The following is a 26,887-nucleotide window of genomic DNA, read 5'->3' as shown; positions in this document are numbered from 1 at the left end:
CAAAAAATGAAAGAAAGCTTCCTGTTGTCTTGCAGTCACTAATTTAAATGCAGATTTTTTCTAGGTGAATGAACTTTATCCTTTGTGTATAAGGTAGGTCATTCAATGAAAATGTTGAAGACGTTAGTTTATGAGCTATAAATTGGAACAGTTAGCATGAATAATACTATAGTAATATGGTTCACAACTGTGAGCCTAGAGATCTCTCACTCTGAACCACATATGTATGGGATAGTTCTGTCTTCACACACCACATAGCAAGAATTCACACATTTGTAATAAAACAGGAGGCATGGTAGCATCACACTTTTCCTATGAGTGTGGCATCCTAATATTCCCCAAAAAGGCATAGAAAAAAAAATGTCATCCTAAGGTCATAGAGAAGAATAACAAGTAAAAAGTTATTTTATGGTCATAGTATCATATTTTATAACTACAGGTCAATGGGCACTCAATAGCTATTTTAACAGAAGCTAACCCAGGTAAAACATCCTTAGCCTCAAAATGACTTTTGTCAAAATCTTCTTTATTTGCTCTGTAAAATTCTTAATGCCCCAATTTTACTAATCATTTGTTTACAAGCGTCTTAAAATCCAGATAAGTTTAACAAAGTAGTTTCATAAAACTATAAAAACTATGTATATAGCATCACAAAGAATTAACACCTTAAAGCATTATATTGGTTATCACATAAAAGCATCATAAGTTTTCCATAGCACCCTCTCTAGAAAACAGTACATGAAGTCTAACCAAGATCTTATCTGTCCACTCACATAAATGGTCCCAGGTCTGTCAATGAGTTTCATTTAATTTGGGGAGCTAGTCTGCTACAGAGACCACCATTCCCCACAGATAAAACTGCCACATTTGCGAGGTGAATGAACTTTTAGCATTTATGTTAAAGTCATCTCTGAAGTGACATCCACAATTTTAATTCCCAGTGAATGATTTTTTCCTTGGGTAGGCACCTTTTTTTAGTAACATGTTTGCAAAGTGTCTTAAAGTGATAAGTTTTTATTCGTCCCCTCAAAATAGGTCACAATTGTATCTTGTCAACAGGTGGTAAAATATACACACACAAGGGATGAATATGTCCCCATTTTTAAGTTTTTTTGGTGCAGTTATTGTGGCCAACTACCTCCTTGAAGTATATTTAAAATACCAAACGTTATTATTCGTGTAAAATATCAACGTTGTGCATCATTAAAATGACGCTCAAGGAGTTTCCTAAAACCTAAGCTTCATAATATAACGAATAAAAGGACAAGAAAAAAATATATTTTTATTAAAGGAGGAAAAGAGAAAGAAAAACTCTCTATTGAAGTAAAGAGAATCACCTTGATAATTAGTTATAATTTCTTACATTTAATCAGTTATTTTAATAAACTATTTGAAATCATTAACTCCAGACCCAGTAATAGTGTACATATGTAATACTAAAAGACCAATTGGGGCTGGGTGCGGTGGCTCACGCCTGTAATCCCAGCATTTTTGGGGGCTGAGGCAGGTAGATCACCTGAGGTCAGGAGTTTGAGACCAGCCTGGTCAACATGGTGAAACACCTGTCTCTACTAAAAATACAAAAACTAGCCGGGCGTGGTGGTGGACGCCTGTAATCCCAGCTACTCGGGAGGCTCAGGCACTTGAACTGGGGAGGCAGAGGTTGAGATAAGCCGAGATCGTGCCACTGCACCCAACCTGGGTGACAAGAGCCAGACTTCATCTCAAATAATAATAATAATAACGACCAATTGGTCTATTCGCCTAGCAACCCAATATTGTTGCTTATAGCCCACAGCACTTTATATCATCCCATTTGAAAAAGGCTAGTAGAAAGCACAATTTAGATTTTATACCAGAAACATAGTACTCCTGTTTATAATTCATGCTCCCAGATCACTATATCCTTGTGTCATTATCTCTTCCAAATACTGTTACATTATCATCTCTGTTTACACTTCTGATCTGTGGAAAATACTAAAATTGTGTTAAGAAAAAACACATCTATTTTCTATAGTATTATAAAGTACTGCCAACTCTTTATTCCCAATGAAACCTGGAAGAGAAAAAAATCTTTTAAACTTATAATTATGAATTTTAGAAAAGCACTGGAAGTTAAAATTTCAAGCTTACAACTTCCACATCATTAAAAATATATCCTTTAAGAAAAATATATTATTTCTATATTTATGGAAGAACATCTCTTAAGAATTCAAAAAAAGAATGAAATTGTTTTTATGTTTTCCCCATGTATGCCTCACAAGGCAACTATAAATCAATTTAATCAGTCCACGAAGTTGTGCTTCAGGCATTGGTTTCATTATAGTAACTTCTAAAGTTTTTCTCAACAATATCTATCAGATGCCTTCTAATTATAAAGAAATTTGCTTGAAATTCTAAATATATCATGCTAGGAAAAGTAAATATTTGCTGATATCCCTAGGGCAAAAATATAGTAAAACAGTCCTAATAGAAATAAAACAAAAAACAAGTTAAATTGAGTAGTCACAAACTCTTCATATAGTCTACTTTTTTCTTCCTAATACACTGTTTTATTTTTGTTAAAAACTATTTGAAAATAATTTAATCTTTGGAATAGCCAATATCAGGTTCTCTAATTTAATAACATGAGAGAGAAGTGAGAGATATTATGAGTAAAGATAGGCTGGATCAGTGAAAATCCATAGGATTTCCATTATCTGCAAACCATACATCCAGGCTTTATAATATAACCGGTGCTCCTTTACAATTCCTTCCTGAGTGTGCACCATTGCAGCCACAAGCATGCAAGCCTGAAAGCACTGAAGGAAGGGCATGGCAATACCAGTCACTAACACTCTGAACCAATGTTTCCTCCCACCAAAATGAACACCTCGCACTGTCTTTGTAGTTCATTTAAGGTGGATTTTGGCTAAGGAGGAAGAAAGAAAGGCATGTTAACAAATCATGGACACATTTTGATCTGTTGCCGTCTCCAAATTATGTCTGAAAGTAAATCGCAATTTGTTCATTCAAGAGTTTATTGCTTTAAGAAAATAGTACATGCTTTCCTATTACCAGTTCTTTAAAATTCTATGCCTTCCTAGACAAAAATTCTTTATAATAAACTGCCTTCTAAATTTATAATAAAGCGTACAATAAGACTGATCCTATATTTCATCCTTTACAAATACAAGTGGCAAATTGTCTTACAGTGCAAATTCTACTCTGTCCCTCTTATTTAATATTTCTATATTACTTTTTAAAACACATGCAATAAAATAAGTAATTATCCTTTAGTAGCCATTTAAAGTTATCTGGTCTTTCCAGTATGCTTCTAATGTTAAAATTCAGTAGGTAGTATTCGACCATAGTGTCACATTATATTCAGAAATGACTATGTGCTTATCTTTCAAGTTTTATAACCCTTCATTTTTCTTGTGATCCATATACTCTCCTTTTAAAAATCTTCTATGCCACGGCAGCATAGTCCTTGTTTTGTTTGTTGTTTTCATTTTCTTCTGGACTAGTAATTCTTACTTCTGGCCTTGGTGGTCTTTGAGGGTCTAAATCAGCCTAGAAGAAAATAGATCAAAACAAAGGTGTTTAGGTGTTTGGTTCACAAAGGTAATGACATTTATAAAGAAAAAATTACTCAAGAGTCTATTTAATTATGTAACTATTTAACTGAAAAGAGTTCTTTGGGTTCCCTTTGTTTTTTTGTCTATCATTACCCAGTGGACATACTGTTTTCTCAACAGTTGTACAAAAGTCCTTTTGGGGTCCATAATCTACTAGTGCTTTAAAGGCACTGACTCATTTTGTATGCTGCAGGCTTTGTTTTTCGCATTTTTTCTTTATTTCTCTTTGAGCTTTTCTTTAATATATTTATACTTTTCAGTTTAGCATTTTCAGAGATAAAGCAAGAAAGAATTCAGAGACATTCTCCTAATTTTAGTTTCCTCCTAGAATTCACAAATTCATTGTGAATATGGTACCAAGCACCATCAAGTATCAAGCAGATAAGAACAAGACAGAAAATCAAAATGTGGAGGCAGCATTTCTCCAACAGCAACTATTGCTCCTGCCACTTGGGTTTCTCCTGTTCATAATGATATTGTCTCATGTACAACTCATCTTTCCCCGACTACACTGAAAACTAAGTAGGCAAGATTAGAACTAGCTGGATTGCAAATTCTGCTCTGTGAAATCCTAGAGGCTCCACAGCCCCAACAAGGGCACCCAGTCTGGGGGACAGAGTAGTTCCAGGTTCCCCAAACCACACAGGCCATGATTGATTTTTTGAAAAAGAAATAATATATATGTATTACTGGTACTGTGTCTGATTTCACATTGTTCCTTTGTGAAATGTCTCAAATGGTATCTTGAATATAGTACAAGTTCAATCTCAATAAATGTCAATTGTTTCTTGTAAATTCTCTGTATTTCCTGCTCTTTTCCTACAATCATACCTCGCTTTGTACAAGAATTGTTACATGGAACAAAATGTTACACGGTGAACGGAATTTCTAGTCATTTTATTAGTAGACAGTCCTTCTGTAAAAGTTAATTATTAATTTTTTAACTTATAATTCACATAAATTTGGTTTTTCATATATTTTGGTATGCTTAAAATATACCTATACTAATATGCTAGAGAGAACAAGATAAAATATATCACTGTTATAAGAAAGAGATGAGTCAAATAAGATTAAATCTCTTTGTGAGTCACTGCTCTGTTACTAATCCCTAATTAGACTGGGCGTGGTGGTGCATGCCTGTAATCTCATCACTTTGAGAGGTCAAGGCAAGAGGATCCACTGAGCCCAGGAGTTCAAACCCAGCCTGTGCAATATAGGGAGACTTCTTCCATATTTCAAAAAAAATAAAAATAGCCTGGCATGGTGGCACCTGTGGTACCAGCTATCACAGGAGGATGAAGTGGGAGGATCACTTGAGCCCGGGAGGTCAAAGCTGCAGTGAGCTGTGATCATGCCATTGAACTCCAGCCTGGGTAACAGGGTGAGACCTTGTCTCAAAAAAACAAGTCCCTAATTAGACCTTGTCTCAAAAAAATGACAAACTATGCACTTCCTTATTTGAATTCCCAAGAATTTAGATTCACCCTCATTACATACCACAGGCCATTGCCAAACTATGTAACCTTGATCTTGACAGATGCCCAATTCCTATCAAAAGCCTATTTTTCCCCTTTAAAAATTATTTATCATAATTGGCAAATAAAAATTGTATGTTTATAGTGTACGAAATGTTTTGAAATATGTATCCATTGTGGAATGGCTTAATGGAGTTAATTAACATACACTTTACCTCTTGTACTTATCATCTTTTGTGGTGAGAACACTTCAAATCTACTCTCTTAGTGATTTTCAAGTATACAATACATTGTTATTAACTTTAGACACCTTGTTATACAATAGATCTCTTGAACTTATTCCTCCTTTCTAACAGAAATTTTGTATCATTGGGCCTACATCTCTCCAACCCCATACTCAGTCCCTGGTAACCACCATTCTAGCTTTGACTTCTATGAGTTTAACTTTTTTTAGATTACACATATAAGTGAGATCATATGGTATTTGTCTTTCTTTGGTTGGCTAATTTCACTTAACATAATATCCTCCAGGTTTATCCACATCATTGCAAATTACAGGATTATTTTTTAAAGTTATATTTATGGAAGACGGAAGGACAGCAATCCATTCATTTCTGTAAAATCTATTTATGTCATATGTTGAATTAAGCTAGACCACTGGAAAAAATCATGCTTGGATCTTACTATCTAGTCCCACATAGAATTACACTTTGATTTCATTTTGTAAGCTTTCATCAAAAGCTACTACAACAAAGAGTTGTAGGAAACCTACTATTACAGTTGCCATATAAATGACACTGAGGACTATGTATAACTACATATGGGGAATTTCTTATAGAATAGGACTGTGATTATCTCACCTAGAGAAAAGATAAAATGAGAGACATACTGAGCATTTTCATTTAGATGTTAAGAACATTTTGAATATGCCATATAGTAGATTACAGATAACTTTGTACTGTTATTGAAACCTGGCCACCAAAACATTTTGCATTTTGCCACTGCTAAACTTGCTCTCCCTAAGCAAGATAAATCAGATGCATCAATAATAAATAATCAAGTAGACCTCATTCATCATAGTGGGTATTAGGAATGAGTAGACCAAGGCCCACTTCAGCGGCTACAGCCTTGAGGGAGGTGGACTTCGATCTGATGGATAGACAGGAAGGGATGGGATAAGTAGATGGTGAGAATGTTATGGAGAACATCCTGCCTCTTATGCTATGAGACTCAGCTTGAGCCTGGCAGCAACGGGGTCATACTGTCCCATGGAAGAATGCCGGGACTGATGAGTATCCAGCTCCAGGGTCAGACGTGGAAGCACAGGCTAGGAAGAGAGAGGTTTTACCACATATTACTTTTTCTGTTCCTTTATTTTCACCACATATTTCTTTATCCTCTCTGTATAATAAATAGAACTGTATACTACCAGTGTGTGCGTTGAACGCTTAATTCGATTAATCTATTTAAAGTAGAATAAGCAAAGTAGACTTCAGTACTTCTACAGATCAAATAAGTCGCTCATAATAGAGATAGCATTCTTTATTTCATGTCTAGGTCTCACTGGTCTTGATATTCTTTTCTACTTTCTACCTTCTCTGGTCTTAGTTTTACTTTTTTATATTTCATTCTATGATTATGTATGTTCTTAGAAGGCTCTGCACATTTTCTTGTAAAATGAGGCAGGAGGTGGATAGATGGATGGATGAATGGCTAAATGTATGAATGGCGGAAGGGCAGACATATGGACTGCCGGATAGGTCAATGGCAGCAGTTGTTAAATGGTTGAAATAACTAGTAAATAAGTGATTAAATGGTTTCGAATCTTTCCTACTCAACCATAAGTGGTTTCAATACAAGTCCTAAACACTTGGTTAATTCTCTAAATGCACACATGTACACACACATGTATTCATGCATTCACATAAGTAAGCAAAAGCAATAGAAATACCTCATCTTGTCTACTGCCAGCTCCTTGAGACTTCCTTTCCTCGTCCAGGGCCAGTTGAAGCTCATTATTAACCTGGTCCAGCTCCTCACCATTTTCCTCATCGGTGCCTCCATTTACACGAGCAGGGCCTGCCTGCTCCTCACTGTGATCCAGAATCTTCTTGACTTGCTCAGGGGCATCTGTAGCCTCCCTACCTCCTTCCTCTTCAAGGTCACCATTCATTCCTGAAAAGTCTTCTTTCTGTTCTGCATCCTTGTTTGCCTTCTCTCCATCTTCTTCCTCGTCTACTATTTCTGCTGGCCTCTGATGGATCAAAAGGAATAACGGATAAAAGTAAGAAGCATAACAGAAAATTTCCACTGAACATCATAGTAATGTAATACTTATATTACAGTCAAGTAAAACATTCTTACATTCGCATAGTACTTTACAGTATAGAATGCGCTTACATTTACTGAGTACCTACCACATGCCACATGTTACAAGTATTCCCTTATTTAATCCTCACAACAGTCCTTTGAGATTGGCATCATTCCCATTTTGCAGATGAGAAAAACTAAACAGGGAGAGCCCAAGATCCCATAGAAAGAGCCAGAGTTTGAACTAAGCCTGTGACTCCAAAACCAGTGCTCGTAACCCCCATGGAAGATAGAAAGCCAAACCGCAACGTCCTTGGCCAGTGTCTAGTGAGGTGCCTGGCCCAAAGGAGGAGAAATTATTATCCTCAGGGCTAAGGATGAGGGCAATGGCACCAGGCTGTGAATTCATGTTTTCTGATGTGGAATGTAGATAGCTTTCCCCAGAATGCCTAAGGAAACTTACAGCTTATCTCTAAATACAATAATTGATTTTCCTGAAGATCCAATGTCAAGAAACTATACATCCTCTCTATAAGAATAATAAATGCTGGGGGCCGGGGGCTGGGCACAGTGGCTCACGCCTGTAATCCTAGCACTTTGGGAGGCCAAGGTGGGCTGATCACGAGGTCAGGAAATCAAGACCATCCCGGCTAACACGGTGAAACCTTGTCTCTACTAAAAAGGCAAAAAATTATCCGGGCATGGTGGTGGGTATTTTATAAACCTTAATCAAGCATTTACTGTTCTACTGTTATTTTGATACACATAAATCTGCTTCAAGAGGGAAGAGGAGGCCGGGTGCGATGGCTCACGCCTGTAATGCCAGCACTTTGAGAGGCCGAGGCAGGTGGATCAGGTCAGGAAATCGAGACCATCCTGGCTAACACAGTGAAACCCCGTCTCTACTAAAAATACAAAAAATTAGCCAGGCATGGTGGCGGGCACCTGTAGTCCCAGCTACTTGGGAGACTGAGGCAGGAGAATCCCTTGAACCTGGGAGGTGGAGCTTGCAGTGAGTGGAGATCGCTCTACTGCACTCCAGCCTGGTGAAAGAGTGACACTCCATCTCAAAAAAAAAAAAAAAAAAAAAAAAAAAAAAAAGCAGTAGGGAACAGGAGGTCAACTTTCAGAATCAAGACTTTGGAGAAAAACCCAGGTTCAAGTCCTGGCCAGGCTCTTCATGGCTGCTACCTAACTTTAGTGAGTTTCAGATTGCCTATTTGTAAAATGGAAATGTAACAAAACTTCCACAGAGATTAAACGAGAAAAGTTCATATAAAGTGTCATAGTTTCTGGCACATCACAGATCCTAAAAAACATGGAAATCTCTTCCTAGTTGTTACAATACATTCTTTCCTGGAGCCACCATATTTCTTCAATGCTATCAATAAAATAACAGGATTTTTTTTTTTTTTAATGGTAGGGTAGAAGGATTTACTTGACATTAAGATCTCATTATTGCCTCTTTCTAGCTACCTGACATTGGATAGGTCACTTAATTCTCCTTCCCTGTAAAATGAGAGTTTGGAACCCAGTTAGCCCTGACCCCCTTTCCAACTCTAGAAGCCCATCTCTTCTAACTGACCAAACAATTGACCAAACTTTTGTATCATTACAAAAGTTAACATAATGCTTTCCATTTTGGAAGTAAGGAAGGAAATGAGGGGGAGTAGACTAAAAGTTCAGAATAAAATTCCACACATTATTTTGAAGAAGAGTTGGAACTAGTAATAATTCTTATCTTCTGTCAAAAATAAAGTCTCAGATTTAATTATATGATACCAAATGTGTATTTTTTAAGTGAAGGAAAAACCTAGTTGTTCCTAGATATTGGAAAAAAAAAAAAAAAAAACAGTGTTTGTCATTATGCAGATTAAAAGACACCGTGAGCCTAGGCTGTTCAAATTTTATTCGGATGCTTAAGGTCAAATAGTGGAGAGTCTAGCTGTCCCTGAGCATGTAGTCAGGGTGGGTCCCTCACAGAGGCAGAATGCTGGACAGAAACTCAGGTCCAGAGGGGGATGGATGGGTCAGCTGGTGCTAAAAGGCAAAAGATTTATGAACATAACTCACAATGCTTGGTAAGAAGTTTCTCGTGTTTAATGTATGTAACCTAAATGACTGAAAGTGAGAAAAGTCTCCAGTCTCTAACAAAGAGAGTAACATTTCCAATCTTCCCACCAGACCCATCTCACCCTCTCCCCAAAGAGAACAAGCTAAGCAAGGCACTAAAACACACACACTTGAAGTGATAAGGAGAGGACAGCTTGGCAAGGGAAAGACAGGCATTGTGATTATAAAAACAGAATGGAGGAGAATACATCACACATGAAAATGACTTGCATTTCTATACACTAACAATGAACAGTCTGGAAGGAGATTACAGAAACAATTTCATTTACAATAGCATCAAAAGGAATAAAATACTTAGGAATTTCCAATGAGATGAAAGACTTTTGCAATGAAAAATACAAAACATTGCCAAAGGAAAATTTAAAAGACATAAATAACTGGAAACATGTCCCATGTTAATGTATTAGAATACTTACTATTGTTAAGAGGTCAATATTATCCAAAGTGATCTACAGATTCAATGCATCCCTGTCAAAATCACAATGTCATTTTTTGCAGAAATAGAAAAACCCATCCTATAATTCATATGGAATCTCAAGGGACCCTGAATGGCCAAAACAATTTTGAAAAAGGACAAAGTTGGAGAATTCCCACTTCTTTATTTCAAAGCTTACTGCAAAACCAGAATGGTCTTGGAATTAAGACAGACCTATAGACCAATGGAATAGAACAGAGAGTCCAGAAAGACACGGGTGCCAAGAGCATTCAGTAGGGAAAGGACAGTCTTTCAACAAATTGTGCTGGGAAAGCTGGATACCTACATGCAAAAGAATGAAGTTGCATCCTTATTTAATATATATACAAAATATAACTCCAAATGAATGAAAGACCTAAATGTAAAACCAAAAACTATAAAATTCTTAGAGGTAACATAGGGCAAAAGCTTTATGGCCTTGGATTTGGTGGTGGTTTCTTAGACAAGACACTAAAGACACAGGCAACAAAAGAAAAAATACATAAATAGGACTTCATAAAAATTTTAAAACTTTGTACATCAAAAGACAATACCGATAGAGTAAAAAGGCAACCCACAGAAGGGGAAGAAATATTTGCAAATCATTTATCTGATAAGGGCTTGATATCCAGGATATATAGAGAACACCTAAAACTCAACAACAAAAAGTCTCATTCAAAAATGTGCAAAGTACTTGAATAGACATTTCTGCAAAGAAGATATATGAATGGCCAATAATCACATGAAAATATCCTCAACATTGCTAATAATTAGAGAAATACAAATTAAAACTGCAATAAGATACTACCTAACACCCATTATGATGACAAAAAAAAAAAAAGAAAAGAAAAGAAAAGAAAGAAAACAAGTAGTGTTGACAAGGATGTGGAGAAATTGGAACTCCTGGGTATTTTTGGTGGGGATGCAAAATGTTACAGCCACCTGAAAAACAGTATGGTGGCTCCTCAAAAAGTTCAAAATAGAATTATAGTCTGATCTAGCACTCCACATCTAGGTAAATACCCAAAAGAACTGAAAGCAGGGACTTGAAGAGATATTTGTACACCCAAGTTTATAGGAGAATTATTCACAATAGCTTAAAATGTGGAAGTAACCCAAGGGTTCATCAAAAGATGAGTGGATAATCAAAATGTAGTATATCCATACAATGGAGTATTATTCAGCCTTACAAAGAAAGAAAATTCTGATACAAAGTGGGTGAGATAGAGATATTATGCTAAGTGAAATAAGCCAGTCACACACAAAGACAAATACTGTATGATTCTACCTGCATGAGGGACATAGAATAGTCAGAATCACAGAGACAGAGAGTAGAACGGTGGTTGCCAGGTTGAGGGAGGGAGAAATGGGGAGTTCTTGTTTAATAGGTATGGAGTTTCAGTTTTGCAAGATGAAAAGAGGCTTGGAGCTGGTTGGTGGTGGTGGTTACACAACATTATGAATGAATTTCATACCACTGAACTGTATGTACACTTAAAACTGGTTAAGATGGTAAATACTGCATTATGAGTACATTACCACAAAAAGAAATAAAATGGAGCCGGGCATGGTGGCTCACGCCTGTAATCCCAGCACTTTGGGAGGCCGAGGCGGGAGGATCACAAGGTCAGGAGATCGTGACCATCCTGGCCAACATGGTGAAACCCCATCTCTACTAAAAATACAAAAAATTAGCCGGGCGTGGTGGTGGGTGCCTGTAGTCCCAGCTACTCGGGAGGCTGAGGCAGGAGAATGGTGTGAACCCGGGAGGCAGAGCTTGCAGCGAGCTGAGATGGTGCCACTACACTCCAGCCTGGGTGACAGAGCGAGACTCCATCTCAAAAATAAAAAAAAGAAAAGAAAAGAAATAAAATGGAGCAGAGGAAATGTACTGAGCCAAAGATTACATTCTGCATCACTAAAAAGCAAGGACTTCTAGGGAGTTCAGGAAAGGAGCCCACAACAGGAAGTCTAGAGTTTTCCTTTACCAAGACACTAAGACAGAGAGGGGACTTGCAAGGGGGAAGAAAGTATAATAAACCAGCTAAGAGAAAACATGGTGGATAGCTCCCCATGAACAAGTCAGAAGAAGCCAGGAAAAGCCCTGTGGACCTTTGGCCCAGAGACAAGTTTCCTTCCGTGGACTCTGCAGGATGATGTACGTGGTCATTGTAGGACTCTGAGGGACACGTAATGGACTCTCAGACCTCATGACTTCAGTGACTGGGCCAAGGGCACCCATCTGTATTAAGCAGTACTGAGCGTTCCCAGCATTCAGAGATAAATACCACTGTCTCTGAGATCAAAGAGCGAAGAGCACAGTGGGCAGGAAGGATGTGTAAACAAATCACGTTACAATGTGGCATGAGGCGAGAAGCAGTTAGGGGCATGTGTCAGGAAAGGAGTGCTTCCCGGTGGGTTGTTTGGCCATAGAGACTTCTACAACTCTGTGTCAACAGTGTTTGCAAGTAGGGACAAGGTGAGAAAGGAGGGGCAAATGGAAGTGGAAAGGCTGAGCACTGCTCTGTGCCAAACATCACACGCAAGATTTCATGCAACTCTCACAATAGCCCTATGCGTTATGTTTCTTATACCTGTTAAACAGAGAAAATGAGAAATTGCATCACACTTCCCACATCACAGGGCAGGTGACCAGGTAGAGCTAGGTGTAAACCAAAGGCAGTCTTGTCCCAAAGTCCTAGTATCTTTCCTCAAATTAATAACCAAACAAGTTGCTACTGTAAGGACACTCAACGTATACTTTCAATGGCCAGAAAATATGCGATCTGCAGTAGGCAACATTACTTTTACTGTTTAAAGAATTACTGACCTGAGGCTGGGCACGGTGGCTCATGCTTGTAATCCTAGCACTTTGGAGGCTGAGGCAGGAGGATTGCCTGAGCTCAGGAGTTCAAGACCACCCTGGGGGCAACATGATGAAACCCCGTCTATACTAAAATACAAAAAATTAGCTGGGCTTGGTGGTGCATGCCTGTAATCCCAGCTACTTGGGGAGGCAGAATTGCTTGAACCCAGGAGGTGGAGGTTGCAGTGAGCTGAGATTGCACCACTGCACTCCAGCCTGGGCCACAGAGCGAGACTCTGTCTCAAAAAAAAAAAGGAATTACTGACCTGAAAACAAAATATTTTGGACATTTCTATCACTGACTTTTGGTGTGATCTAGGAAGGAAACATTCTTAGAATTGTCTAGCAGAGTACCTGAAGCAGTACATAACAAAACTCCCGAAATGCTACAGTACTAATGGCCAACAAGAACAGATTTCTTTTTAAGTTACCTCTGAAAAATGGGTAATGATAAATCACTCTCCTAGAAATGGTTTTGATCCTTTCTGTACCTAAACTTGCCCTATTATTCAGAACAACTTTGTTTTTAGTTTTAAAGAGAAGTTGTGTAGCATTTCTTAATAAAATAATAACAAAAAACTCCTAATTTACTGTAATTGCTTAGGATTCTGGATATGGTCCTCACCTCTCTGACACATATTACCAGTGCTTGGTGAAGTATGTTAAGGCAGTCACATCTAAGTAAGAAAATGTCTATTTTCCTCTCATGATATCTGAATTTATACCTAAAAATTGCAAAATAATAACATATTATTTTTTAGTTTTATATTTCTCAGCCTTACCTCTTTATCCAGAATTTCTAAACACATATACATTTTTTTCTCCTTTTAATGCAAAGGGCTGGTATATACCCTAATTTCTTTTTAGGGAAGAAGACAACTGGCCCTAAATTCAGGCCCTGTCTCGTAGTCATTATTACCACCAGTACTAACAAGCAGTATTACGCTTTCATCCCATTATTCCTATTAGACTTCCCCAGCACAGCTATTTTAGTAGTCATCAAATGAAGCCACATCTGGTTAGCTCAACTTTAAGAAATGCAAGATTATGGTGCTGAAATACCAATTTGATCAATTTAAATAAGATGGTAACATTAGTTAAAAGGCTTATAAACCTTTAAAATATCCTGAGTCTGGAACAAAATTTATTATTACAATGACACTACAATTCAGGGCAAAAAAAATAATGCTGCTATGACAGATCTGTAATGAATAAATGAAAAGCAATGTGCTTTTTGGTGTAATCTCCTTTGAAGCAGACATTAAATTATTAAAGATGTTTCCAGTGTATACATCAATCAAATCATCCCTAGAAGGAACACTGGGTTTTACACCCATCCATACACACACACACACACACACACACGTACACACACAGATAAAATCTATACTATGGTGAGAGTCTGCAAAGAAGGAAAAGGGCACTCCCTCTACATAACTATTCTTTAGGATAAAAAAGAAATACAAGAGGCAAAGGGGGAACAAGTTGCACCCTTCCTCCATCCCCTTTACTCCTCTCTCACTGTGCTGTAGCAAAACTACTGAAGAGGAATCTGGTACCCCTCACACAAACTCAGAGCTATCACCAGCCCTGGGAACTTTTAGTCCATTAAGACTGTTGGGTCTGATTCACATGGACTGATCATCCTCACTCTCGGTTATGTTTATTCTTTGCTTCCAAGTTCCTTGGCATCCATTTTTCACAACAAATTCACCATCCAATAGCTTTTTGTTGTTTCCAAACTGCTATCTATTAATACTTGCAAAAGGAATACGAATGTACAAACAAGAGATATTAAACAAGGATAATTTCCATAAATTAGTATGTGCACTTAAGCCACAAATGACTCTATCTTCCATTGGAATGACACGTTGGCAGTAGCCAGTTACGGATGTAATAAATAACGCCAAACATTTTTGGTAGCATATTGTACTTCTTAGAGCACTTTCACATTTCACGTGCAGTTTCTCATTTTCCCAACCTGTTGGCAGATGTGATTATTATTTCCACTGTATAGAATGGGAAATTGAACCAGAGATGTAAAGCAAGTTGCCAAGGGTTACATGGACAGTAGATGAAACTATCTTTCATCAGCATCATAAACACACATACCTGCGTGCACATGCGTGCGCACACAGACACAACTTCTTATTGAAGAACAGTGGTCCTCAGTAGCTGAAAAACTGGTAACCATGGTAACAAGGCGCCAGGCTAACGCCAACCTCTACTCTATAACCAATGGATAATGAGGCAGAGGGGCTGCTGCACTGAGCTGGGAGCCATGTCTCTGCTTTTCTCCCCACTCTGCTCATCACTGATCATGTTTCTTACAGACTCAAACTTGAAAAGCTGACTCTGCTCCCTGAATATTATCCTTTCCATCTGTTAAGCAGCATCAAATCAGAGACAAACCCCATCTTCTCACTTTTGGGGGCTGAATTGTGCCCTCCCTCCCAATTCTTATGTCGAAGTCTTAACCCCAGTACCTCATAAAGTAACTGCATTTGGAGGCGATTTAAGTTAAAATTAGGTCATGAGGGTGGGCCCCAAGCCAAGAAGAGAGGCCTGAGAACAAACCAACCCTGCCAACACCTTGATCTCAGACTTTGGGCCTCCAGAGCTGTGAGAAAATAAATGTCTGCTGTTTAAGCCCTCTAGTCTGCAGTGTTTCGTTATGGCAGCCCCAATAAACTAATATACTAATACCTTCCCTCCCCAGCCCCACACATGCTCATATTCATATTCTTTCACCTCCCTTCCCAACACCCTCACTCTTCCATCCCTCCCCTATTTCCTTTAAAAAATAGGGAAATTGGGTTCCTCAACAATGGAAAGAGGGCTGGCTAGATGTGGTAGGGAAAGAAGGCCAAACCCAGACCTTACCAGATAGAAGTTTAGAGTGGGGAGAATCCACTGTGGAGGAAACTAAAAAGAGCCCTGGGCCACTGGCTGTGCCATCCTATTACTCATGCTGTTCCTTACACCTTCATCCAGGATGCCCTTCCTTCCCCATGGGTAGAGCCACCTTCTCCAGAAAGCCTTCCTGCTCCCTCAGGTGGCCGTCACTCCTCACCTGTGCCCTCCTAATACTTGCTAAGGTACCTCTATTACATTCTAACCATGGTGTGCAGGTATTCTCTATGTGCAATATAAAAATAGTGAACATAAATTGCTATTAAGTAGATACCCCCAAAGTATTTGGAATGATTATAGAATAATGGGGAAATATCATCCCTGGCACTATGGAGGTCTTCTGGAAGTTTCTTGAAGTAAGGGCTTTTTGTTATTCATCTTTGTTCCCATCACCACTGACTCTGGATATTCATCTTGAATAAGACACAAATATGCCTCCCACAGATAAAAGTCAGCCTCATATGTGCCTTCAGGAAGGCACTGATAACAAGGTTCACATTTATCCAGAGCTCGCCAAGTACCTGGTACTATGGCCTAAGCACATCATATGCATTATCATATTTACTCTAACCTCACAACAATTACTTAAGAAAAACACAATTATGATCCTAATTTGCAGATAAGGAAACTGAAGCACAGAGAATTAGGTAACCTTGTCCAAAATTCCCCAAGTAGTGACAGAAGGATTTGAATTATTTAACCATTGGATTGTAATAACTATTTTCCTAAGATAAAGTACAGAGCAAAGACATATTTATGCTAAATTCAATGTATGTTCAAGAGTTACTTCCAGCCTAGTGGTTCCTAGACCAGTGCCTCACTGTCACCTGGAGATCTTGTCAAATGCAAAGTGTGAGTCACAAGTTCAGAGCCTCTGCATCTCTCTCAGCTCTGGTGATGCTGACAATGCTGGTCCCCAGATGACACTGTGCATAGTAGGGCTGTAAATCACATATAGCACAATATGCTCATGAATATACCACTTAAAAAATCATTTTGGGTCAACAGTTCTCACTGTAATAGTGTCCCAAAATCATGCCTCATTAAAGGAAGGTGGCGTTTTTATCTTAAAAATTAACAGTCAATTTACTGAAAGTTGGAAGACAATGGAAGGACTGACTGTTGACAGAATGATTTCTGGCCATAAAGACAGTTCTACAAGATTTATTCTAATTACATCACCATGCCACTGTTTATTAAGAGTCAATGTTATAAAAAGAAACCCATCATCGCAAAAGCAATAAATCAGAAAGTTTTTTTTATATTTTATATTTTTATATTTAATGCTCAAAGTCTCCATCCCCCTGACATTTATGTCAATTTTCAGTCAATTTTGTGATGAAAATTTTTAAGAGAACCTGATAGAAATTGTTTCTCTAAGGGGTACATACATCTTGAAATTTCAGGACTAGCTCATGCCTATGAGTAATTGTGTAATGCTATACTCTTTATAAAGCACAATTCTTCTATTTCACTGGAGTCAAAAAAGGGTATTCATTATACTCTATCTTAAATCCTCATTAAACTGATGTACATAATGGTATAAACAATGATCGCAGAAGTCATTTAAACCTAGATGATTCCAGCCTCACAGCCTCCCTGGCACGCATCCAGAATGCAACTAGATTAATGGGCATGTTACACATATTAAAAATATATGTACAATTACAGACAATATGTACCCTTAGGTTTTTATAAGAAAGTCAGGACTTCTACCTTTAAAAAAACACATTATTTATTATAAGTAATTGCTCTTAATATTTTTTATTAGAAAAGCTGTACAACATGACACCAGCATTGGCATTTCGAGTGCATTTTGCCTGAGTTTGCCTCCATGTGTATCTTGCTATTTATTTTGTTACTGACATTCTGAGAAAATGGTTGATTTGTATGGGAAGACAGAAAAGGTCTGGTAGTTATTATCGCTGGCTACATCCTAGCGGGGACGGCTCGGGGGAAATCGTTAAGTATTCAGGTTTTCTAGAGAATATGCAGGCTGTTACTAAGGTTAACTCAGGATTCCTGAGTGGTAAGGGGAAAGAAGATGGAATATGAAAATTATATGGAAATAAGCCGCAAAATATTGAAAGCATCAATTACTTGGAAGGTATTTCCACAGGCAGATGGGGCTGCCTGGATGACTTACACTTTCAACTCATATCACACCTCTGACAGTAACAGCAGGAACAAAAATTAGAAACGGGGAAAGGCATCTAAAGAGAGACCATAGCTGATGTCCAGCCCACTTTAGCAGTAAATGTGATATTTCTTATATTATACATCAGAATTCCTGAGGAATATTATTTTAATGTTTAAGGCCTATGCTATCATAAATAACAGCACAAGTTAGAATTTTTTAGTCAAGATATCCTATCTCACCACCCAACCCTCCTCCTCATTCCCACCCATTAGTTCTTTCTCCCTGAAATAACCTAGACCTAGAAATTGGAGATCAATAAAAATGAAAAAGACTACCTTAGATGTTCATTTTTTCCATGTAACATTTACGACGTTTCAAATTTTGGAAAGTGTGTGGATTTGTTATAGGTTTTGGGGTAGAAGATATTTCTGTGGATTTTATGGCAGAATTCAGACATAGATGTTGAAAACACAGAAGTTATCGTACTTGTTTTTATTATTTCTGTTCCCATGGAAACTAAAATCATCTCCTATCCAAGTTGAATGAGGTGTTTTGAAATAATCAGTTTCAATTTTTTATGATAGCAAAGTACCACTTCTTGCTTTCAGCTTTCAGAGGCTTACTTTCACAGAAAAAAACAAAAAAGGTTTAGATGTGATTTGAAGCCACAAAGGCCTACAAAAAGGATGGTTATATTCAGACACATGACCCTGTAAGTACAGAAGAGTGAAGCTGTGGTCAGTCACCTGGAAGCTGTCTCACCTGGGTCCCTTTAAGCCCCACCAGTTCCTGTGACACCCAAATGAGAATATATGATAAACTGAAAACATACTTAGATGGCATGAAAATATTTAATCATCATTGTAAAAAAAATTCCCCATTAAATTTTCTCAAGTTAGAAGTAAATGTTGATTTTCTTTCATTTATATCAGAAATCCCTGAGGGCTACATTTTAATGTTTAACACCATTTCTATCATTTAAATACCCATCTACAAACATGATGCCACAAAAAGCCTTATTGGCGATGCATAAATAAAGAACTCTGATCATTCTCATTCTAACCCTTCCAGCGGTGCGCAACACTTGTTAACGCCGAATATGAATATGATTCAGTAAGAGTATATGACTTGAAAATAAAGAATGATAAATATACCATTTACACATAATCCCTTTTAGTTCAGAGACAGCAGTGAAGGTTGAGTGGCCCTCAGAACATGTTGCCATTTATGGGTTAATTAGAAGCCCCTAATCGTCTCATTTCTCTTCTTTAAGATGTACAGGGAGAGGACCAAACTAGAAGACAGGACCCCTGTGCTAATTCTACTACCAACATATCATGTCTCTGAGGGAAAATGGCTTTCTCCACTGTGGGGCTTTGTTTCTTCAATGGCAACATATGAAGCTTAGGTGACGTTCCCTTCTGGTTCTAAATATTTTATAATTCTGTTTAGTAAATGCATTTCATTGAAGTCGATTTGGGGGACCTGTCACAGAAAACAGCCTCTTTTATCTTTCTGTATATTTTATCATATATGGAAAAGCAAGACAAAAAGTTCTTCATCTTGCTTGCCTTTCACAAGAGGAGCTGCAGGTAGCTGCTGATTCTCCGTTAGTTGCAGGTAGAGTCAATGATGAGACCAAGTCAGAACATGGAGAATAAAACTAGGGCAACAGGCATATTTGCTTTTTAAACCTATTTCTGGTTACAGCCCCTAAGCTGCAGATTCTTTAAAATGGCATTATATTATGTGTGTGTAGACCAATAGTCACAAGCTCAAATGATCCCAGGGGCAGGTCAAAAAACATAAATTTATAATTGAAGACAGATGATAGACATAAGGGTGCTGCAGCCTGTGGAAGTCTGAAGAACACATGGCCTACTAAAGAGATGTAGATGTTGTCAGCCCTGTAACAGCCAAAGAACATTCCCTCATAGAAAATCTGCTCACAGGCTACCCTATTGTGGATTCTAGGAAAACAGCTCTAATGGATCATTATGAAAGTGTTTTCTGGTTAAACACAGCAGATTGAAAAAATGTGAGGGTTTTTTGTTTTTGTTTTTGTTTTTGTTTTTTTTGAGACGGAGTCTGGCTCTGTCGCTCAGGCTGGAGTGCAGTGGCATGATCTCGGCTCACTGCAAGCTCCGCCTCCCGGGTTCACGTCATTCTCCTGCCTCAGCCTCCTGAGTAGCTGGGACTACAGGTGCCTGCCATCATGCCTGGCATTTTTTTTTTTTTTTTTTTTGTATTTTTAGTACAGATGGGGTTTCACCGTGTTAGCCAGGATGGTCTCGATCTACTGACCTTGTGATCCACAAATGTGAGTTTTTTCTTAGCTCCCTTCTAATGTCCCTCCAAAGCATCAGTCAAGTCAACTTTAAAAGGATGAACCCATAAGGACATAGAAGAGTGGAAAGGGAATATCAACCACAAAATTTGGGAAACAGTAAAGCAAATGGATGTGAGGCAAATGGATGGATGACAGTAGACCTGAGGAAACAAAAATTTGAGACTGCAGAAAGGGAAGCCAAGAAGCAAGACTTTGCATGCTTAAAAACCTAAAGGCGGCTCGGGGATGGAGGCACCATCTGCCTCTGAAATAAGGGGCATAGATAACTGTGACTAAAAATTGGCTCAGAGTCTTTAAAAGAAGCAAATAGATCCCCTGAGATCACCTCCCTTGAGAAATATGGGAGGTTTATTATCTGGAGATGTTGAACCTTAGGGAAACTGGACTCAAGTACAGCTGAGAACAAGGGCACTACACTGAAACTGAGAATAAATCTCTTGATCCATGCCTCTTTCTCACAGTCAGATACCAAAATGTGGACAGCTAGGTTCTTATCAACAAGGCAAAAGATTGAAAGATTCCTCTCAAAGGATATAGACCCCAAAAGAGCAATACTTACAGATACTAAAAATTGCAGGAGGTCTGCCAATGAATGGCCAAAAGCAATCAACCTACAGGACACCTTCCCTATGTACACAGTGTGTCCTTAGTACCTCACTCTCAAATCTAACCAGACAGCCAAGAAAAGACTCTGATATGGATACAGAGATCAAAACATAGAAAGAGACAAAGAAACTAAAAAAGAAACTCGGAAGGAAAAAAAAAACAGTGCAGGAAAGGAAAGTGTAAAATAATAGAACATCAATCCTTGGAGAGAAAAGGGAAGATATCACATTTATAAAACAAGAATAGGATGCTAAAAAAAGAATATTCAGAGAATGTGAAAGAGCTCTTAGATGTTAAAAATAAAATGACTAGGAAATAATCAAAGGAAGATAAAAATTGAGGCTTTTATTTTTTTTTAAGTGAGAAAGTTAAAAAAAAATCCACAGAGATGAAAAATAGGAGAGACAGTTAGATAATCACTCTAGGAAGTCCTATATTCAAATACCTGGACTTCTAGAAAGAGTAGGAAAATGAAGAGAAGAAAATTATCAAAGAAACTATTTTTTTTCCAAAACTGAAAGCACATATTTTAAGAATTAAAAAGCCCATTGAGTACCGAGTCCAATAAGCAAAAAGGCCTATACCAAGACACATAATTGGAAATTTCCAGAACACCAGGAACAAAGACAATAGTCTAAAAACCTTCAGAGAAAGGAAAAAGGGTTACATTCAAAAAAACAGAATACCATCAAACTTCTCAACTACCATTCTGAATGCAAAGGAAAATTGAGGAATCGCCTCACGATTGTGAGAGAAATTATATTAAACCTGGAATTGTTTACCTCGCCATACTTAGAAAAGTTTGATTAGAGAAAAAAAGATATTTTCAGACATGCAAAGCCTCAGAAAAATGTGTCTCCCATGAAGCTTTTCTCTGGAGGCAACTAGAGATGAGTTCCACAAAAAATGAAGGTGTAACCAAGAGAGAGGAAGACATAGAATCCAAAAAAATAAGAGAACCATCCACCGAAGAAGCAAAGGAAATTCTCAAAATAATGGTGAAGAAAAATACCAGGATAACTCTGAAAAGCAGATCTAGAGAACAACTTACCAGCTTGAGGCAGCTGACCAGAGGGATTGAGAAAAAAATAAAATGAAGATTTCAGTATCACTGAATGTATATGAATGTATCAAGAGGACAGTAAGTTCTTGCAGAGTTTGGAGATGGCTTAGTAACAGGTACATAGAAAACAAAGCAAGTGAAAAAATAGACAATTATTAACCTGGGCAAGAGGGAAAAAGGGTTACCTAAGAAAGGAAATGTAACTACAGTACACTAAATGGTTCAACTAAGAATACTACTTACATAGTAGAAATAATGTACAGATATTAACTTAACCAAAAGTATTACAAAATTATAGTGGAAAGAAAAAAGAAAGGGAAAGGCATCTATATGTGTTTGTATGTATGTGGCCCTATTTTTGATAGGGAGGAAGAGTTTGGGAAAAAATCTAAATAGTCACCTTCCATAGTAATTACATAAAAAGTTACGAAATCAAGATAAATACAAAGCAAGATAAATCCAGAAAGTTAATAAATCAAAACAAATAAAATCAAGATTTACTTTATCAAATTTGAGATACCATCCAATTAAAGGGATCGCCATTCTTTTATGTCATCTAAAAACAAAAGAATTTTTTAAATTAAAAAGTTTATTAAAATAATTTTTAAAATCATTTTAAATTAAACTATAAGATACCATCACTTATAAGAACCAAGCACCTCAGAGGTATTAAAATGGGGGAGGGGATTAGGAATATAGCAGTATTCCATGAGAAATAGCTGAACTAGTTCAAATCAGCTAACTGTATGAAACAGGAATTGTGGTGAGGAGGGGTGTGGCAAATGGTTGCTATTTTTGTTATAATCTTTGTTGAACTGATTGACTTTTAAAAACGTGTATAATTCTGATGAAAAATAAATTTTAAATAAATAAAAGTATATATCACAACTTCCAATTTACAAAAATCATTTTACTGTTTTAATGTTCATGATGCTGGGTTAAATGCTATTTAATGAAACTACTTAGCATAAAAACGTTTTTCAATTCTCATTATTTTATTAGTCAAAATCAACTACAAATGGGAAAAGCAATAAAACAAACCAAAATCACTCCAAAGTTACTATCTCCATCTTCCACTTGGTTCTGTCAAATTAAACGAACTCCAAAAATACAATTGTGTATTTGGTTATTTCATAGTTATTGGTCTGTGTTTGTGAGATGGTGAATTATCTTGCCTGATCCTTAATTACTAGGGGCCGTTGACTTAACTAAAATGGAGCAGACTCATTTCTTACTTCCTTAGCTTGGAAAAGCACCATCTTGTAAATGGAACATATTGACACAGGGTCATCAGTGCCAGAGCAATCACAGGCATCTGTTAATCAGGCACTTGTTCCACTGCTGATGGCCAATCCCAGATTGATTTGGAACATGCATACACAAAACAGGTTAGTTTTGAAAGAGTATCTTAGGCTTATTAGACCTAAACTCACCTCTGAGAGAAGACATTTGTTCTGGCGTCCCTAAATGCATGCAAGAATGTGAACATTCTTCTGTTTTTCCATGGGTTTGGAAGTACTACCAGGTCCATCATCATTAATTTGTCTCTAACTAATGAAAAGAGTCTGGACCTTGGGGCAGAGCTCAGACTCTTTCTTAGCTGGGTTTAGTCCACACTGCATAACATAAACATGCAAATACACCTGTATGTGCACACATAAACACGCATGCTAGATGGTACCAGGAGAGGCTATCAAGGACTATGAAAGGTCTGAAGTTGTACCCTGCTAGCAAGAGACAAGTTAGCATGCTACCGTTTCATGGGCGCTGGCAGGAAACATGAGACTACTGAGTCAGTGACAAAGGACTTTATTGCTCATGCAATAGCAGTAGCAAAAAGAGCATTTGCACCCAAGGCCCAATTCCCACAATGAGAAGGTGGCTAGGTATGCACACATTAGTTTGCATTTTAGGAGAAGAACCTCAGGTTTAGGGAATCCAAACTTTTTTTCCAAATATTGTTATTATAGTAAAATATACATTACATAAAATTTACCATTTTAACCACTCTTAAGTGTACAAGTCAATGGGATTAAGTCTTTTACAACGGGCAGTAAACTTGCCTGACCTGTGCACCATAGGGAGACATTGTCTTTATTATACAGGACAATACAGAAATCTGGCCTTTGCCCCAGAGCAGAGTTTCCCAATCTCAGCTCTATTGACATTCTGGGCTGCAGAATTTTTTGTTGTGAAGACTGTCACGTGCATTGCAAGATAATTAGGAGCAGCCCTGGCCCTGGCCACCACCCTCTAGATGCCCATAGCACTCCCCCACTTACTACACCAAAAGTGGTACCAGAAATTGCCATATATCCCTTTGGAGGCAAAATCATCACCAGTTGAGAATGGTTGTTCCAGAAGAAACCACTCTCTCTGTCTTCCAAGGCCATTCACTATACAAACATCCCTGAAGAGATGGTCCAGAACAAAGGCCAGCAGTGCCTCTGCTCACCAGATGGGCAGAATCATAACAGACCCATGGAGAATGGCCTCCCAATGAAAGCCTTGACACTGACTTCTAAAACTTAATCTGCTTCTCAGGAATGGATAAATAACTTGTCCAATTTGCACATGATACTTACATATAGACACACACACACACACACAGGCACATACAACTTCCTTCTTCATGGCCCTTGGACTAAAATTACAACACAGATCATTCAGATGACAGGAAAACAGTCCAAAGACATTAACTAGTTAATGGCCTTAGAGAGAGTGTATTTAAGTATCTTTTCTAGCTATAACAAGTAGTATACAATGACTATATTTCCTTTCTTAATTAGGATTTTTATTTTTCCTTTCTGGGTTAATAATTGGCTTTTTTTTTTTTTTATGTAATATTCTCTCCTCAGATCACTCCTCTGCCCTTAAGTTGGATAGACGGCATTTAAGTCCCATTTCCTCTAATTAATGTGGTACAGCCTTGAGCAAGTAATTTCACCTCATGAGCTCACTTCCTTTGTGTATTTATAGATAGGTAGATAGGTAAGCAGGTAGAAAGAATGAGACTGATAAGACGTATCCAGTTTCTTTTTTGAGACAGAGTCTCACAGAGTCACCCAGGCTTGAGTGAGGTGGCACGATCTCTGCTCACTGCAACCTCTGCCTCCCAGATTCAAGCGGTTCTCATGTCTCAGCCTCCCGATTACCTGGAATTACAGATACCCGTCACCATGCCTGGTTAATTTTTTGTATTTTCAGTAGAGACCAGGTTTCGCCGTGTTGGCCAGGCTGGTCTCGAACTCCTGACTTTAGGTGATCTAGCCCACCTCAGCCTCCCAGAATGCTGGGATTACAGGCATGAGTTACCACACCCAGCTCCAATAAGACCTCCCTTACAGGGTTGTTCTCACAATTAAACGAGAGAAATAAAAATCCCTAGTCCAGTGCCTGGCACTCAGTAGGCACTTCATCAATGGTAGCTATTGTTTAATGCAGATCACCATTGTGGGCTGTTGCAGAGTTGGTCTTACTGTAATGAAACTAATGGACTTTCAACTAATTTCTCCACACTTTTAGTTTTCCATGACATTTATAATATAGCTGCTTAGGATGTAAACATCAGCAGACCATAGAGAATGGCCGTAACCTGACTTCATAAGCACCTCGTATCGAACAAATAAACTAGACAATCCCCATGTTATGTCTGAGAGAGTCCAAGAAGAAAGTAATTCTAACCTTTGGTTACCTGGCTTTAGTTTCTTCAAGCACACACCAATTTGTTGATACTGCCCAGTTTTTGCCAATCTGTTTCTCAGTATCTCCTGCATACCTGCATTTTGATAAGCTAGCACTCACAAGTTAAATAAGAAATCAAGCCCTGCAGACATGCATCCCAGGCTGTTCGAGTGTTATCAGAGATCAATTTTCCCTCCCAACTCCCCTTCCTGAGGATCCTCAAACGTCAAAGTAAAGAAATATCTCTCACAGATTTGCAAGTTGTTAAATAAGTGATTAACAGAGAGATTTCTCTTTTGCTAATAAGGCTGTGATTTTCTGTTAATATTTGACATTTTGACTTTGGAATATAAATTAGTCTTGGTTTCTGCAGCTATCAGGTGTTGTATATACATGATGGTCACTCTTCTTTGTCTTAAAATATAATATTTAATTATGGCTTCAGAGAAGACTTAAAGTTTCATTTTCCCTCAGGAAAAAAATACCTATAACTGGAGTTTATGAAAAATTATTAGTTATAGCTAATCCTGGATAATAAATTGGATTTTTGAAATCTGCGTGATTTTTACCACGTTAGGCTTTTCATCAGGAAGGCAACACTTGCAGAAAATGCCTGTGGAATCATCAAGCAGCAATTTCACTGCTGCACTGTTAAGACAAATACAATTGAGAAGATCATCTATGGAATTTGTTGGATAGTGAAATCTGCTTTTAGGAAAAAAAAAAAAGGGCAGTTCCTAGTGACTTCTCCCCATTCCCGAATCTGGGATTATCATTTCCCCCTCCTCACCTAAACTCCAATCCTCCACTTAGAACTGTAAGGAAGCTTGATGAATTATATTAAAAAGCATAGCTGACTTTTATTTCTTCCATCATTTAGCAAAAATTAACACTACTTAGTCCCTCCTATAAGCACATGTATGTATACACGCACACACACACACACACACACACACACACACAACTCCTAAGTACGGTGTTCTACTGGCTTAAGAAAGAAAATCAATACACACATAGCAAATATTTGACTTACATGTATACAGGCAATTCTTTTATGAAAAACAAATTCCAACCAAAACAATTTCAAGGACCCTAAAGGCAAGAATATAATGGCATTTTTAAAAAATGCTTTTCTGAAGATGGCCAAATAGGAACAGCTCCGGTTTGCAGCTCCCAGTGAGATCAACACAGAAGGCCCATGATTTCTTCATTCCCCACTGAGGTACCCGGCTGATCTCACTGGGACTAGTTAGACAGTGGGTGCAGCCGACAG

The 26,887-nt window shown here is 37.9% G+C and overlaps 1 protein-coding gene across 2 annotated transcripts in view; it reads right to left on the bottom strand.

Annotated features, from left to right (window-relative positions):
• Positions 1-3,002: 3,002 nt before the first annotated feature.
• Positions 3,003-26,887, bottom strand: part of DCDC2 (doublecortin domain containing 2) — a 188,488-nt gene continuing 164,603 nt past the window's right edge. The window contains exons 9-10 of one of the 2 annotated variants that reach the window (XM_015135673.3): positions 7,047-7,349; positions 3,003-3,555 (exon numbers count right to left, since the gene is read on the bottom strand). In XM_015135673.3, coding sequence (XP_014991159.3) covers positions 3,451-3,555; positions 7,047-7,349 — 408 coding nt within the window. In that variant the 3' untranslated portion in view covers positions 3,003-3,450. Of the gene's footprint in view, positions 3,556-3,828; positions 6,423-7,046; positions 7,350-26,887 lie in introns of those variants that run through there. The other variant, XM_078000916.1, reaches the window with a different exon arrangement.

Source organism: Macaca mulatta, chromosome 4 (genome assembly GCF_049350105.2).
Source record: "Macaca mulatta isolate MMU2019108-1 chromosome 4, T2T-MMU8v2.0, whole genome shotgun sequence".
Taxonomy (NCBI): Eukaryota; Metazoa; Chordata; class Mammalia; order Primates; family Cercopithecidae; genus Macaca; species Macaca mulatta.
The sequence above is the reverse complement of the archived record's forward strand: the minus strand, read 5'-3'. Positions and strand labels throughout refer to the sequence as shown.